Consider the following 13,794-nt stretch of genomic DNA (forward strand, 5'->3'; position numbering starts at 1 on the left):
AGGAAATGGCAACCCACTCCAGTATTCTTACCAGGCTCCTCCGTCCATGGGATTTTCCAGGCAAGAATACTGGAGTGGGTTGCCATTTCCTTCTCCAGGGGATCTTCCCAACCCAGCGATCAAACCTGGGTCTCCTGCATTGTAGGAAAACGCTTTACCATCTGAGCCACAGTTTGGAAAATGGCTGCCTGGCTGCCTCTCCACTGTATTTGTGTGGAGGGATGGAAAATTGGTCTCACCTCATAGCTCCCTTCTGTATATATTTTGTGCTGCAGCTTCTCAACTCCATTTAATCCATCGACGCATTTCTATCTGCATTTCATCTTCCAAAGTTTCTTTTTCCATCTCCTCTGCTGATTATCTTCCCATTTCTTCTTTGTTATGAGGCTTTTCCCTTTTATTAGTCTTTACTATCATTCTACTAGGGCCTCAAGAGAGAGGGAAAATAAAAATATGTTCTCAGAACACCATCTTGAAGCAGACAGGCTCATGACATTTTTCTCCTCTGCCAGCTCTTTCCTGTGGGCTTCCTGAGGCCCCCAAGAATGGAATGGTGTTTGGCAAAGAGTACACAGTGGGGACCAAGGCTGTATACAGCTGCAGTGAAGGCTACCATCTCCAGGCAGGTGCTGAAGCCACAACAGAGTGTCTGGAGACAGGCCTGTGGAGCAATCGCAATGTACCCCCCCAATGTGTCCGTGAGTCCTTTGGGTAGGGGAGGCGGGTATGTCGGGGGGACTGGGTAAGCAGCTGAAAAGATTCCTGCAAGGAGTGAGCGAAATAGGAAAAACATGCCCTGAGAGGCTGGGACTCAGATCTGAGACAAGTGGATATCTCCATCTACCAACTTGGGTTCCCATTTGAAATTGCTTCAAAACATTGATAGACCACTGTTCTCTGAGATGTATCCATAAACCATCACAGAACCTCAGGATGACTGGTCCACTTACTCTTAGATGTAAAAAGTATTAGAAAATCAACGTGAATGTCCTTTGATCACAAGACTCTAAAACAACAGAACGAGTGAGTGATAGTCGCTCAGTCGTGTCCAACTCTTTGTGACCCCATGGACTGTAGCCTGCCAGACTCCTCTGTCCATGGACTTCTCCAGGCAAGAATATTGGAGTGGGTTGCCATTTCCTTCTCCAAAACAACAGAGGTACTGTTCAATTTGAAGGCCAGTGGGCAGCCTAATGGGCTATATCCAGTCTGATGATACAAGGTTTTTTGTTTTGGTTTTGGTTTGGCTCTTCGGCCTGTGCAGTGCTTTATAAAAATATTTTGTAACCTTATGGCCAATCCATGTTGATGTATGGTGAAAAGCATCACAATATTGCAATTACCCTATGATTAAAAATAAAATAAATAGTTTGAATTTCTTTCTAACATTTTTAAGTCAGAAGACTTTTACACAAAAATCCTATTTCTAGCTTCCCTTGGAAAAGGTAGATCTGACCACCTGGAATTTGCAGTCTCACATCCACAATCAAAACCAACACAGTGCCACCTCCCCCCTATTTTTTTTTTTAATTTGGCAGATCTGCCACCCCAGTCGTGTGCCACATTCCCCACCCAGCTCACTTCATTCATAGACCACATCTGCCTGGGGACTGAATGTTCTGAGAGTCATCAGGACTGCATTATGGTCCCCCACTCCCCAACGCTGGGCTCTCGCCAGTGTCGTCCGTAATTAATGAATGAATCCTCCTTTCTGCTTTGTACCTCCCCAGCTGTGACCTGTCCTGACATCAGCAGCGTCAGTGTGGAACATGGTCGATGGAGGCTCATCTTCGAGACACAGTACCAGTTCCAGGCCCAGCTGATGCTCATCTGCGACCCTGGCTACTACTACACCGGCCAAAGGGTCATCCACTGCCAGGCCAATGGCAAATGGAGCCTTGACAACTCTATGCCCACCTGCCAAAGTAAGCCCAGGAGGAAAGGGTGGGCAAGTTTGGCACAGTGCCTCCGACTCCAACTGTCTCATAACATGGGCTGAATTGGGGAGGGGGAAGGGTGGGGTATAGCCAGGGATTGCAGTGAACCTCTTTTTGAACACTCACCTAGAACCAGGAGCTGGGGAGAGGCCTACTCCTTTAAGGAAGCACTTCTCAGCATCTTGTCATCTTATTAAAAAGCTGCCTCTGTCCAGGTGAGCATCCACTAATTCATTTATTCAACCTTCATGCCAGGTAGTATAGAGGTATGAGGATAAAAGCTTGTGGTTCCTGCCCACCAGGAGCTTAGAGTCTACTGGAGAGGCAGACAAATAAAGAAGCAAGGATACCAAAGTGTGATGAGACCTATAATGGAAGTGTGTGTAGGGGGAATGAACAGAGTGCAAGGGACAGGCCACCTAAGTGTGCCTGTGTCTCCTTCTCCATTGTGCATTGCTTTGCTTTGGTTCTTTGAGATAGTTTCAGAGGTCACGGTCTCTGGGAAGCGACTCTAAGATGGAGATTTGTTAGGCAGTGCTCTTGGGATCACCATCTGAGAAAGGGAAGGGGAGGGAAGGACGAGGAGGGAAGAGGAAAGGAATGGGAAGGGGAGGGGAGGAAGTAGGACTGGGAAGATGGAGAAGGTGGCCTCTGATGATGATGGTGATGCTTCAGCTGACCCAGCTAAGAGCTCTGAATCTGGGCAGCTCTTCAGAATTGCCACAAGTTAAGGCAGGGGGCTTTATACCTCCACACTTATCAAACCCTGGGTTCCAGCTGCCCGAGGAAGAGAGCATGGCCTTAGATGTGAGGACTCTTTAACCAAGGCCATCCGAAGAGGGCTCACAACAAATGGATGTTTGCCAGCAGCTACAATCTGGGGAAAGAAGCCCTTCAGTCCTCAAGGGGGCTCTGAGTGGGTCAGCACAGCGCCCACCCATAGGGATATACTGATGCTATTTACTCAGTCAGAAGGGTGTGTTAGAGGAAGTAAATGTTTGTGAAGGGACGGAAGGACATCACCTGTCAGTGCTCAAGGGCATCTTTGAGACTGGGTGTGAGGAGTGGAATCTTCCCAACACCCATGACGCGAGACACTGTGGCCTTTGTTCGCCCAAGCGCAGACTCGGCCGTGTACTCTGACCGAGTAGAGGTCACAAGCACGGGCCGGCTTCATTACAAGCAGGGGCTTAGGTCTCAGTGCAGCCAGTGGTGTCTGCAGCGCTCTGTGGAGCAGGACTGTGAGGCTGCTGCTCGGCTCAGCAGAGAGGACAGGGGGAGCACCCGCTGCCCGCGCTGGACACCGAGGAGCGCACCACAGATCTGGACATTGTAAAAGCTCCTCAGGGGGTGCTTCTGGTGACAGCCCTGTTGAGAATCTTGGGTGCAGTGTAACAGCACAGCAGTCACCATGGTGACCCACATTCTGGTCATGGGTCCCGTTAGAGTAGGTTGAACCCATCTTCCTTTTGTCACTATTCTTGCTAATGAGAAGCAGCACACGACCCGTCTCTCGGGACTGGCTTCCTGAGCATTCTGTGGTCTTTGTAGTCATCTCCTGTGGAGAGCTCCCCGTCCCGCCCAATGGGCATCGCATCGGAACCCTGTCTGTCTATGGGGCAACAGCCATCTTCTCCTGCAACTCCGGGTACACGCTGGTGGGCTCCAGGGTGCGGGAGTGCATGGCCAACGGGCTCTGGAGTGGCTCTGAAGTCCGCTGCCTGGGTAAGTACCACCCCGGGGCCTCTCCTGTCCATTTTTCCCTTTCCAGTACAAGTTAGATCTTTCCAAAGCTGAATCCCAATTTTTGAACAGTACTATTTTACCTATGGTCATAAAATGCTTACTCTAAACTCTAGCTATTGGGTGTTTCAGTTTAGTTCAGTCACTCAGTCATGTCTGACTCTTTGCAACCCCATGAACCACAGCACGCCAGACTTCCCTGTCCATCGCCACCTCCCAGAGTCTATCCAAACTCATGTCCATTGAGTTGGTGATGCCATCCAACCATCTCATCCTCTATCGTCCCCTTCTCCTCCTGCCCTCAGTCTTTTCCAGCATCAGGGTCTTTTCAAATGACTCAGATGCTATTTACCACAACCAAAATGTTGAACTAGCTTCCCTTGGAGCATCCAAAAGAATGAGAAGAACTTCAGGTCTGATGAGACAAACCACTGAGGGGCTTTCATTCTGATCAAAAAAGATACTCCCTTAGTATCTAAGTAAAAAAGATACTTAGAGGCTCTGTATGATGGGTGAAATTCCAGTCTTTACATCCAGGGAAACTTACAGAGACACATCCCTGCAACACATCTAAAATACCATTTATGTTATATATTAGCAAATTTTTGGAGAAGAAAATGGCAACCCACTCCAGTATTCTTGCCAGGAGAATCCCATGGACAGAGGAGTCTGGCGGACTACAATCCATGGGGTCACAAAGAGTCAGACATGACTGAGTGACTACACACACAGCAAATTTTACATATATAAATATTTTACAAAAATACAATGTTATATGTGCTATATTATATAATATATAAGTATTTTTTGCCATTAGCTCATTTCATGACAAAAATATGTCACTGTAGGACAAAAGCATAAAAACTTACCCAGCTTACAAAAGTCAAAGTTGCCATTTCTCCCATGGGCAATCCATTCCCTGCCTAAACCTTAGATGCTAAAGTTGTCTCTTCTCTTACTACTGTCTTGGATCCTGCAAAGCCAAAGGAGGGTCCCAGCTACACAGACCCAGCAACATAGATTGGATGGTCTGTTCTCAAGTGAACAGCTCTGTGTGAAGTGAACGCCCTCCCTCTATCTCAGGCCTCTGTTAGAGACACAGGCATGAGTTATGTCTACACAGAACCAAACAAACGCTAGTGGAAACACTAGGAATATACTCCACCCAAATCCCATTTACTGAAAATAACTCAGCTAGGTTTATATTGTCTGTGTTCCTTGCCACTCAAGGAGAAAGAAGGATGAATTTAACCAAGCCACCTGTCCTCACTTGGTAATTTTCAACACAATCAAGCTTTGAGTGCCTTAGTGTAGGCCATAGTGCCCTCCGTATAGTAGATGCTCTAGAAATGCTGGTTGATGAGAAAAAGAGGGGGTGATCCCAGAGGCAGGGCCATAAGAGTGATCATTTCTCACCCATGAACAGACCTAGTAACTAAAGTTCAAGATGGCCATCTATTTAGAGTGCAACCTTGGGATTTGTTTTTAATGTCCAGCTCTTTCCTGGGCTTAAAAAAATTTTTTTAATTGGAGTATAACTGCTTTACAATATTGTCTTTCTGCTGTACAACAGTGTGAATCAGCTATATGCATACTTGGGATGTGAGATTGCCAAATCTTCCCTGGTAGCTCAGTTGGTAAAGAATCTGCCTGCAGTGCAGGAGACCCCAGTTCGATTCCTGGGGCAGGAAGATACACTGGAGAAGGGATAGGCTACCCACTCCAGTATTCTTAGGCTTCCCTTGTGGCTCAGCTGGTAAAGAATCTGCCTGCAGTGTGAAAGACCTGGGTTTGATTCCTGGGTTGGAAAGATCCCCTGGAGAAGAGAAAGGGAAAATGCTCCAGTATTCTGGCCTGGAGAATGCCATGGACTGTATGGCCCATGGGGTTGCAAAGAGTCCGACACGACTGAGCAACTTTCACTTTTCACTTTTAATCTTCAACACTATTTCTATCATGTCTAGGATTCCTGAAGTCACTCCTGGATGCCACTGTCAGGGGGAGGAGGGAAAAACGTGGTCCTTTTCCCCATCGTGCCTGACTCCCCCTCCCCCGACCAAGCCTCCCCTCATTTTCTGTATGCTCCCATGCAATTTACTCTCTCTTCCCACATCTCACCAAAGCCGGACACTGTGGGACCCCTGAGCCCATCGTCAACGGGCACATCAACGGGGAGAACTTCAGCTACCGGGGCAGCGTGGTGTACCAGTGCAATGCTGGCTTCCGCCTCATCGGCATGTCCGTGCGCATCTGCCAGCAGGATCATCACTGGTCGGGCAAGACCCCTTTCTGTGTGCGTAAGTATGGTACCCACTCTCCCTAGTCACCAGCTCAGGTGCAAAATGGACTTCCCCTTGCATTGTCTCTATTAGGTTAACTGGAGGATTTTCTGTATTTTGTTCATGTTTTTCAAAGACAATCATTAACATCTATGTTTTCAGCTTTATGCATCATTATTACTTCCACCTCTATTATTTTCTTCCTTGCAATTAACTTTTTGGTTCACTTTTTTGCTTGTGAATTAGAAATCTTGTTCGTTTATTTTCAGTCTTTTATTTTTATTGATTATTATGGATATAAGTATGCAAGTCTATAAAATTTCTTCTGATCACTGCTCTAATTATATCACACAGATTATAAAAATGAGTGTTTTATTATGTCTCAGAAATTCTCTCCTTTTGATATTAATTTCCGCTTTCACTTAGAAGTTTCTTTAAATAAAAGTGTGTGGTTTTTATTTCCAGATGGAAGGGTGTTTTGACTTTTACTTTGGTATTCATTTCTAATTTATTGCACTGTATACAATATTTCTGCTTCATGGAATTTACTGATGCTTCCTTTATGACCTAATATCTGATCAATTGTTATGACTGTTCCATGTGCATTAGTGTGTAAAGTTTTATATATAATCATAAGATATGCCTTATTGATTTTGTTGTTCATGTCTTAATGTTTGCTTACTTATTTTTTTCTACTTGACCTGTTTTGTTCTAAGAGGTGTGTTTTAAAGTTTCATATTATTCAGTCAGTTCAGTCGCTCAGTCGTGTCTGACTCTTTGGGACCCCATGGACTGCAGCACGCCAGGCTTCCCTGTCCATCACCAACTCCCAGAGCCTGCTCTAACTCATGCCCATCGCATCGGAGATGCCATCCAACTATCTCATCCTCTGTCGTCCCCTTCTCCTCCCCACCTTCAATCTTTCCCAACATCAGGATCTTTTCCAATGAGTGGCCAAAGTATTGGAGTTTCAGCTTCAGCATCAGTCCTTCAGATGAATATTTAGGACTGATTTCCTTTAGGATGGACTGATTGGATCTTCTTGCAGTCCAAAGGACTCTCAAGAGTCTTCTCCAACACCACAGTTCGAAAGCATCAATTCTTCAGCTTTTTTATGGTCCAGCTCTCACATCCATACATGACCACTGGAAAAACCATAGCTCTGACTAGGTGGACCTTTGTTGGCAAAGTAATGTCTCTGCTTTTTAATATGCTATCTAGGTTGGTCATAGCTTTTCTTCCTAGGAGCAAGCAAGTTTCATGGCTGCAATCACCATCTGCAGTGATTTTGGAGCCCAGAAAAATAAAGTCTGTCACTGTTCCCATTGTTTCCCCATCTATTTGCCATGAAATGATGGGACTGGATGCCATGATCTTAGGTTTCTGAATGTTGAGTTTTAAGCCAACTTTTTCACTCCCATCTTTCACTTTCGTCAAGAGACTCTTTAGTTCTTCACTTTCTGCCATAAGGGTGGTTATCATCTGCATATTCGAGGTTATTGATATTTCTCCCAGAAGTCTTGATCCCAGCTTGTGCTTCATCTAGCCCAGCATTTCACATGATGTACTCTGCATACAAGTTTATTAAGCAGGGTGACAATATCACGTACTCCTTGACGTATTCCTTTTCTGATTTGGAACCAGTCTATTGTTCCATGTCTGGTTTTAACTGTTGCTTCTTGACCTGCATACAGATTTCTCAGGAGGCAGGTAAGGTGGTTTGGTATTCCCATCTCTTTCAGAATTTTCCAGTTTGTTGTGATCCACACAGTAGGTTTGGCATAGTCAATAAAGCAGAAGTCTATGTTTTTCTGGAACTCTCTTGCTTTTTTGATGATCCAACAGATGTTGGCAATTTGATCTCTGGTTCCTCTGCCTTTTCTAAATCCAGCTTAAACATCTGGAAGTTCACAGTTCACGTACTATTGAAGCCATAGTTCACATACTGTTGAAGCCTAGCTTCATATTAGTGTTCTTCTATTTACTTTTCCTTGTATTTCCCATAGTTTGTGTTATGTAAGGATAATTGCCATGTTACTTGGCATATAGATATTCATAACTGTTACACTGAAAATTGTGGGTTTAGCCTTTAAAAATGTCTTCATTATCACTTAAATATTTTCTAGTGTGAACTGTACTGTACCTAATACCATTAGGCTTACACTCCTTACTATCATCCTTCTCCCATTTCCCTGGTAGGCCTTTAACCATCCCTTTATTTTAGCCTTTCTGAATCACTCAAATTAGATGGGCCTCTCGTATATATCATAGAGTTGGACCTTGCCTTCTGAGTCCATTTGAAAACCCTTTTCTCTTAATAGGTTAGTCAAATTCATTCACATATATTGTTATTTATATGTTTGGCTTTAATTTTGTTTAATTATTATGTATAAAATATCATACACAATTTTTTTTCTCTGCTTTTTTTTTCTGCTTTGCTTTGCTCTTTTTTCCATTTCTTTTGGTATTGGTGTTCAGAAAAGGTTGTAAACATTTATGTTCTTTCCTATAGTTAGTGCACTGACATACCAGGGTCATTTTTCAATATGTTCACCTTTAAGATGGGCTTTCTCTTTCTAGCAGTGACTTTGGATCAGTATTCCTCTGCTTCTCTCATCTCTTTTCCATACAGCCTTGCTCTCTGCTAAGCCTTGCAACAGAAGCATGAGAAATAGTTCTGCCCAGGTTTAGTGTTTGTTTTTCTACTTACATGTAATTTAAAGTTTATAGCATTCTCTGTCTTCTAGTTATGCTGCAGGCCTGGGCTTTCTATGGTTTTGTTTCTTCTTACTAGTCTGCATTTTTGGATTTAGATGGCCACTGTTATTCTAATTAGCCTGGAAGTAATTTGGAAAATTTTTCACTTTCTAAAGTTCCATAAAGTGAGCTTTTATGTAAAGTACAGTGTTTTGGTCTTAATTTTTGTAAGGCAGGCTTTTGTTTTTAATTCTTCTTCACTTGGCTTTCCCTATATGAGATGGCGTAATGAAATAGTGAGACTTAATAAACAATGCATGAAAATTAGTCTTAATAGCTTCTTAAGTACTAGGTTTACAGAAAGCAAGACCTATTACATTTAATCAGTTTTGTAAATGTCTCTGAACAAAATATATTTGGTTTTATCCAGGAAATGAAAATTCAGATGCCTTCAAGAAATTGGCACATTACACATGTGAAAAGGTTTGAGTTACAAGTAATAGAGAATGCTGGATTCTGAATTCATGGAAGATGTCTGCCGAACCTAAGATACTTAATTTTATGCCTGGTCCATACAGAAAGGCAGCAGAGTGAAGCAGGTGGACACTTGCACCCTGGACCTAGCTTGCCTGGGCTCCAGTTCCAGGTCTACCACGACATAGCATGTTGCTGCGTGATGTTAGATGAGGTAGTTTATCTCACTAGGTCTGTTTCCTCACTTATGAAAAGCAGGTACCTCACAGACTATTGCGAGGATTAAATAAGAGAATACATGTGAAATGGTCAGATGCTGCTGTTGCTATTGTGAAGAGGACGGTGATGGTGGTGTGGTGGGTGATGTACCACCGCCCTGCTACATCACTGAATCCAAGATCTTTTGTACCAAGTTCCATTCTCTCCTGAAGCACAGAGATTTAAGAAGTACCTGGGGTAGGAAGGCAAGAGTAAGGGGATACTTACAAGCAATTGCTCGGTGGCAGGTACCACGTTAGATGCCATCACCTATGCATTCAAGGTTTACAATATCAACCAGACTCAGAACTTTCTAGCTGCCTGTCTCCACTTCCTCAGTCAGCGACCTTGTCTATTGCCCACACGGCTGTTTCATAATCTCACCTACTTCCTGAAGACCCATAGTCTACCTACTCAGAGACACATTTGCTATATTTTCAGCAGATAGTTAGAATACATAGTGAGGATGGCCTAAAAGCAGAGAAGCCAGGTTCAGAACTCAGATGGGTCACTTAGAAACTGTGCCCCTTGGACAAGTCCCCAGGCCCCTCTGAACCTCTCTTTTCCTAAAAGGATAATGATGGTGCCTACCTCATGGGGTTGTAAGGATTAAGTGCAATAAAGCATGTAGAACCCCATAATTTTTAGCTAATGATATAATCTCACTTTCTACTGTGCAGAGAGAACAGAAGCCCTCAGACAATAACCCCTTCCGCTTCCTGCTTCCCCTCCCACATGTCCATCTGTCCTTCTCCACCTTCACCCTTGACCCTTACCTCCTATCGAGAAGTCTCTCCAAGCCTAAGCTAATCACTCCATGAGTCTCTGGATCACCTTCCCTTCTGCCTTCTTCATGAGCTTAGTCTGTTTTCAGTTCTCTCCTCTGAACTGCACACCTTCTTTTTCTGTTAGTTTACCTTGGCCTAAAGACTGAGTCCAGCAGACCTTTCCTTGGCACCTACTTTGTGCCAGGCGCATGTATGGTGTTGTGCATAAAGATGAGTTGAATGTGCCGTTATCTCGGCCCTCAGGAAATCTGGGTCTGCTGGCGCATGTGTTCAAGGTCTAGTTAAGAGCCCCAGCCCAGCAGGACCCCTCCTTTCTTTCCCATCGGTGTATTCCCCTTCTCCCCTTGTGTCTGAGTCCATCAGGGCTTTCCAGAGAAACAGAGCTCCCTGGGACATCTGATAAGTCATGAACTGTCCCCATGGGCCTGTGACACTCCCACCTCCTGTGAATTTTGCTGACCACCCCTCTATGTCCTGTGCTGGCATTTCGGTCAAGCTGCAATTCAAAAGCTGTTACTGCTCCCAAAGGTTTAGCCCTCAGCCCTCACCTCTAACTTTATACAAGTGGTATTTTAGCCTTTGGGGAGGCAGGTCGTGACCCTTTGTAAGTCTGGTGAGAACAATGCATCTTCTCCCAAGCTGATCAGAAACATCCCATATTTTGCATATTATTAGCTTCCCTCCACTCTCTCACCACTTCACTGACTTGGAAAATCCTGCTCAGCCTTGAGACCCAGCTGAGGGTATGCCACATTCTCTGGGGACCCTCCTTAACCACTCCCTCCTGGGTGGAGGGTAGGTGCCCATCCCGGAAGCCTGCTTCAGCACCAGCCAACAGTGATGTGACCATCTGCACCCCTGCCTGCTCTCCTGCTAGGCTGAGAAATGAGCTCCTGGGCTCCTCGCGTTTTATCAATATGCATACTAGTGTGCCTTGCACTTAGAAGGCATCCAGTAAATATTTAATGAAGAGCAAAAGTATGGATCTGTTTTCAAAGCAACCCTGTTCAATGTATATTGAAATTTTTACTTTACAGATATAGGAACTGAGGCTCAGAGTGAGGTGTCCAAAATAAGGAAAGGACACAGCTGAGTTGTAAATCTAGTCTGCTGACCTCCTCATCCATTCTCATCCCACCATGCCAGGCTATACTGAACCCCTGTAGCCCATTAACAGCCTGTCCCCTGCTCTGCCCAGAGTCAAGACTCTGCTAGAGTCAAGGATACTACTGTTGAGATTTATAAAAGAGAACTGGCCCAGAGAGACAGCAGAGGTGTCCACAGCAAGATCTGGGTCCTACTTACTCTTGTTCCCTGACCTCCATCCATACCATTTGGGTTTGGGGTGTTGTTGTTTAGTCGCTAAGCTGTATCCAACTCTTTGCGACCCCAGGGACTGTAGCCTGCCACGCTCCTACATCCAAGGGGTTTTTGAGGCAAGAATACTGGAGTGGGTTGCCATTTCCTCCTCTAGGGGATCTTCCCTACCCAGGGATCGAACATGCATCTTATGCATCTCCTGCATTGGCAGAAGGATTCTTTACCACTAAGCCATCTGAGAAGCCCTGGGTTTGGGGTGGGGTCCTCATAAATCCAAGTGTTGGGATAAGAAAGCATTCCTCATGGTTCCTCAGCCTCTCACAGCTGAAAACCCAGAACCAAGGGGGAGGCCTCAAAAGCATCAAGTCGGATTTCAACCCAAAGAGACTAGGTACCAGGCAGGTAGTAAATAGAACCAAAGCCAGACATCTATCCATTCATGACTCACTCATTGTTAGTCCACTCTGCAATTTTTTTTTTCACTCTGCAATTACTTATCAAGGTCTTCCTGTATGTCCCTGGTGGCTCAGTGATAACGAATCCACCTGCCAATGCAGGAGACGCAAGTTTGATCCCTGAGTCTGGAAGATCCCCTGGAGAGTGAAATGGCAACCCACTTCAATATTCTTGCCTGGGAAATCCCATGGACTTCTTGGCAATATTCTTACTTGGGAAATCCCATGTAGTTGGAGCCTGGACAACTACAGTCCATGAGTTCACAAAAGAGCTGGACACAACTTAGCAACTGAACAACTTCCTGTATGTCAGGCGCCGGTCCAGACACAGAAGATACAGCAAGGAAGGGGATAGAGTCCCTGCCCCAGGGAACTTCCGTTCAGGTGGAGAAAGACTAGCAATGAGTAAGGAAGTGCGCTCAGAGTGGGCAAAATGCTGTACAGAAAAGCAAGCCGGGCAAGAAGGTTCGGCAGTGCTGGGCGGCTATTTATCTGGCTGTAATGGCAAGTCTAGCTGCTATGGTGGCATTTGAGGGGAGACCTGAGGATATGAGGGCAGAGGCCAAGGAATGTTTCAGCCAAGAGGAAGCTAGTCCAAGGCTCTGGGGCAGGACCTTGTTTAGTACATTCAAGAAAAGTCAAAGAGACCAGTGCCACTGTGGCGTGAACTCCACTCCTGAGAGGAGGAGGTGAGCCTGAGCCCTGTAAGCACCAAAGCGTTCTCCCCCTTCCTTGCCCAGGGCTGGACAAGTTACACGGCGAAACAGAGTCATGGGTGGACACCAAAATACCACCTTTATTCCTGATAAAGTTTCAGTTGGAGCCGTAGCTTAAAGTGAGAGCCAAATGGAACTTGCTAAATAAACCCCAGGAGGGGTGGATTCACACACAGTCAGAGCAGCACTGCCCTGGGTTGGGCGTGACTCCATTGTAGAGGGAGGGGAAGGCAGGGGAGAACCTGCCTCTGCTGGAGGGCTGGGGGGAGCCTCGTTGCCTGCAGGCTGCCCATCTCAAGAGGAGGAAGGCAGGGCTGAGCCTTCATCCTTCCCAAACTGCACAGAGGGGCCGCTTCCACTTACCCCAGGCAGGATAGAGAAGAGAGCACAGGGAAAGGCCAGGAAGTCCATGAGCTGAACTGCCTTCACATGGAGTAGGGGAGGGACTGTGCCCGCCTAAGAACTCCGATGCCCGCTGGTCTATCAGGGTGACCAGTCCCTCCCCACAGGCGTGGTTTGTACTGACTCTGGTTCCATCAAGACTGGCCCAGGAACTTAGGCTGGTCTGACTCCTCGGAAGGGTAGTCACCAGGGTATCTGGCAAAGAATGGAGATGAGTAGCCGAAGAGATCAGGGAGAGGAACTGAGGCAGGACCAGCTGCCTGGGCGAAGGAGAAGGATGATACGCCCTAATGCCCTAGGGCCCTTGAATGACTTCTCTCAAGCAGTCCACGCTGTGGACACGCCTTCAAGGAAAAGGGACTGGCCCCATGCTGACTTGACAAAAACAGAGTTTTGTAGCAAAAGAAACTAAAGTCAGACCTAGGGCTGTGCTTCACTGCTGGGCCTGAGAGAGGCCATGTGAGGAGAGGACAGACGGGATGGGGAACAACAGGAGGGCTGACCGCTCGTCTGTTTCGATTGCAGCAATTACCTGTGGACACCCAGGCAACCCGATCAACGGCCTCACCCAGGGCAGCCAGTTCAACCTCAACGACGTGGTCAAGTTTGTTTGCAACCCGGGCTATGTGGCTGAAGGGGCTGCTCGATCCCAGTGCCTGGCCAGCGGGCAGTGGAGTGACGTGCTGCCCACCTGTCGAAGTGAGCCACCCTTCCTCCCCCCCCAC

General features: G+C 46.1%; 1 protein-coding gene across 1 annotated transcript in view; it reads left to right on the forward strand.

The window, feature by feature from the left end:
- The window catches only part of CSMD2 (CUB and Sushi multiple domains 2), a 655,591-nt gene that overhangs the window by 596,704 nt on the left and 45,093 nt on the right, over positions 1-13,794 (forward strand). Inside the window, exons 51-55 of the mRNA XM_010841252.1 lie at positions 513-698; positions 1,731-1,925; positions 3,489-3,662; positions 5,804-5,977; positions 13,595-13,768. Of these exons, the coding sequence (XP_010839554.1) occupies positions 513-698; positions 1,731-1,925; positions 3,489-3,662; positions 5,804-5,977; positions 13,595-13,768 (903 nt within the window). The remainder of the gene's footprint in view (positions 1-512; positions 699-1,730; positions 1,926-3,488; positions 3,663-5,803; positions 5,978-13,594; positions 13,769-13,794) is intronic.

The sequence above is a fragment of the Bison bison genome, unplaced genomic scaffold, assembly GCF_000754665.1.
Source record: "Bison bison bison isolate TAMUID 2011002044 unplaced genomic scaffold, Bison_UMD1.0 scf7180017864158, whole genome shotgun sequence".
NCBI lineage: Eukaryota > Metazoa > Chordata > Mammalia > Artiodactyla > Bovidae > Bison > Bison bison.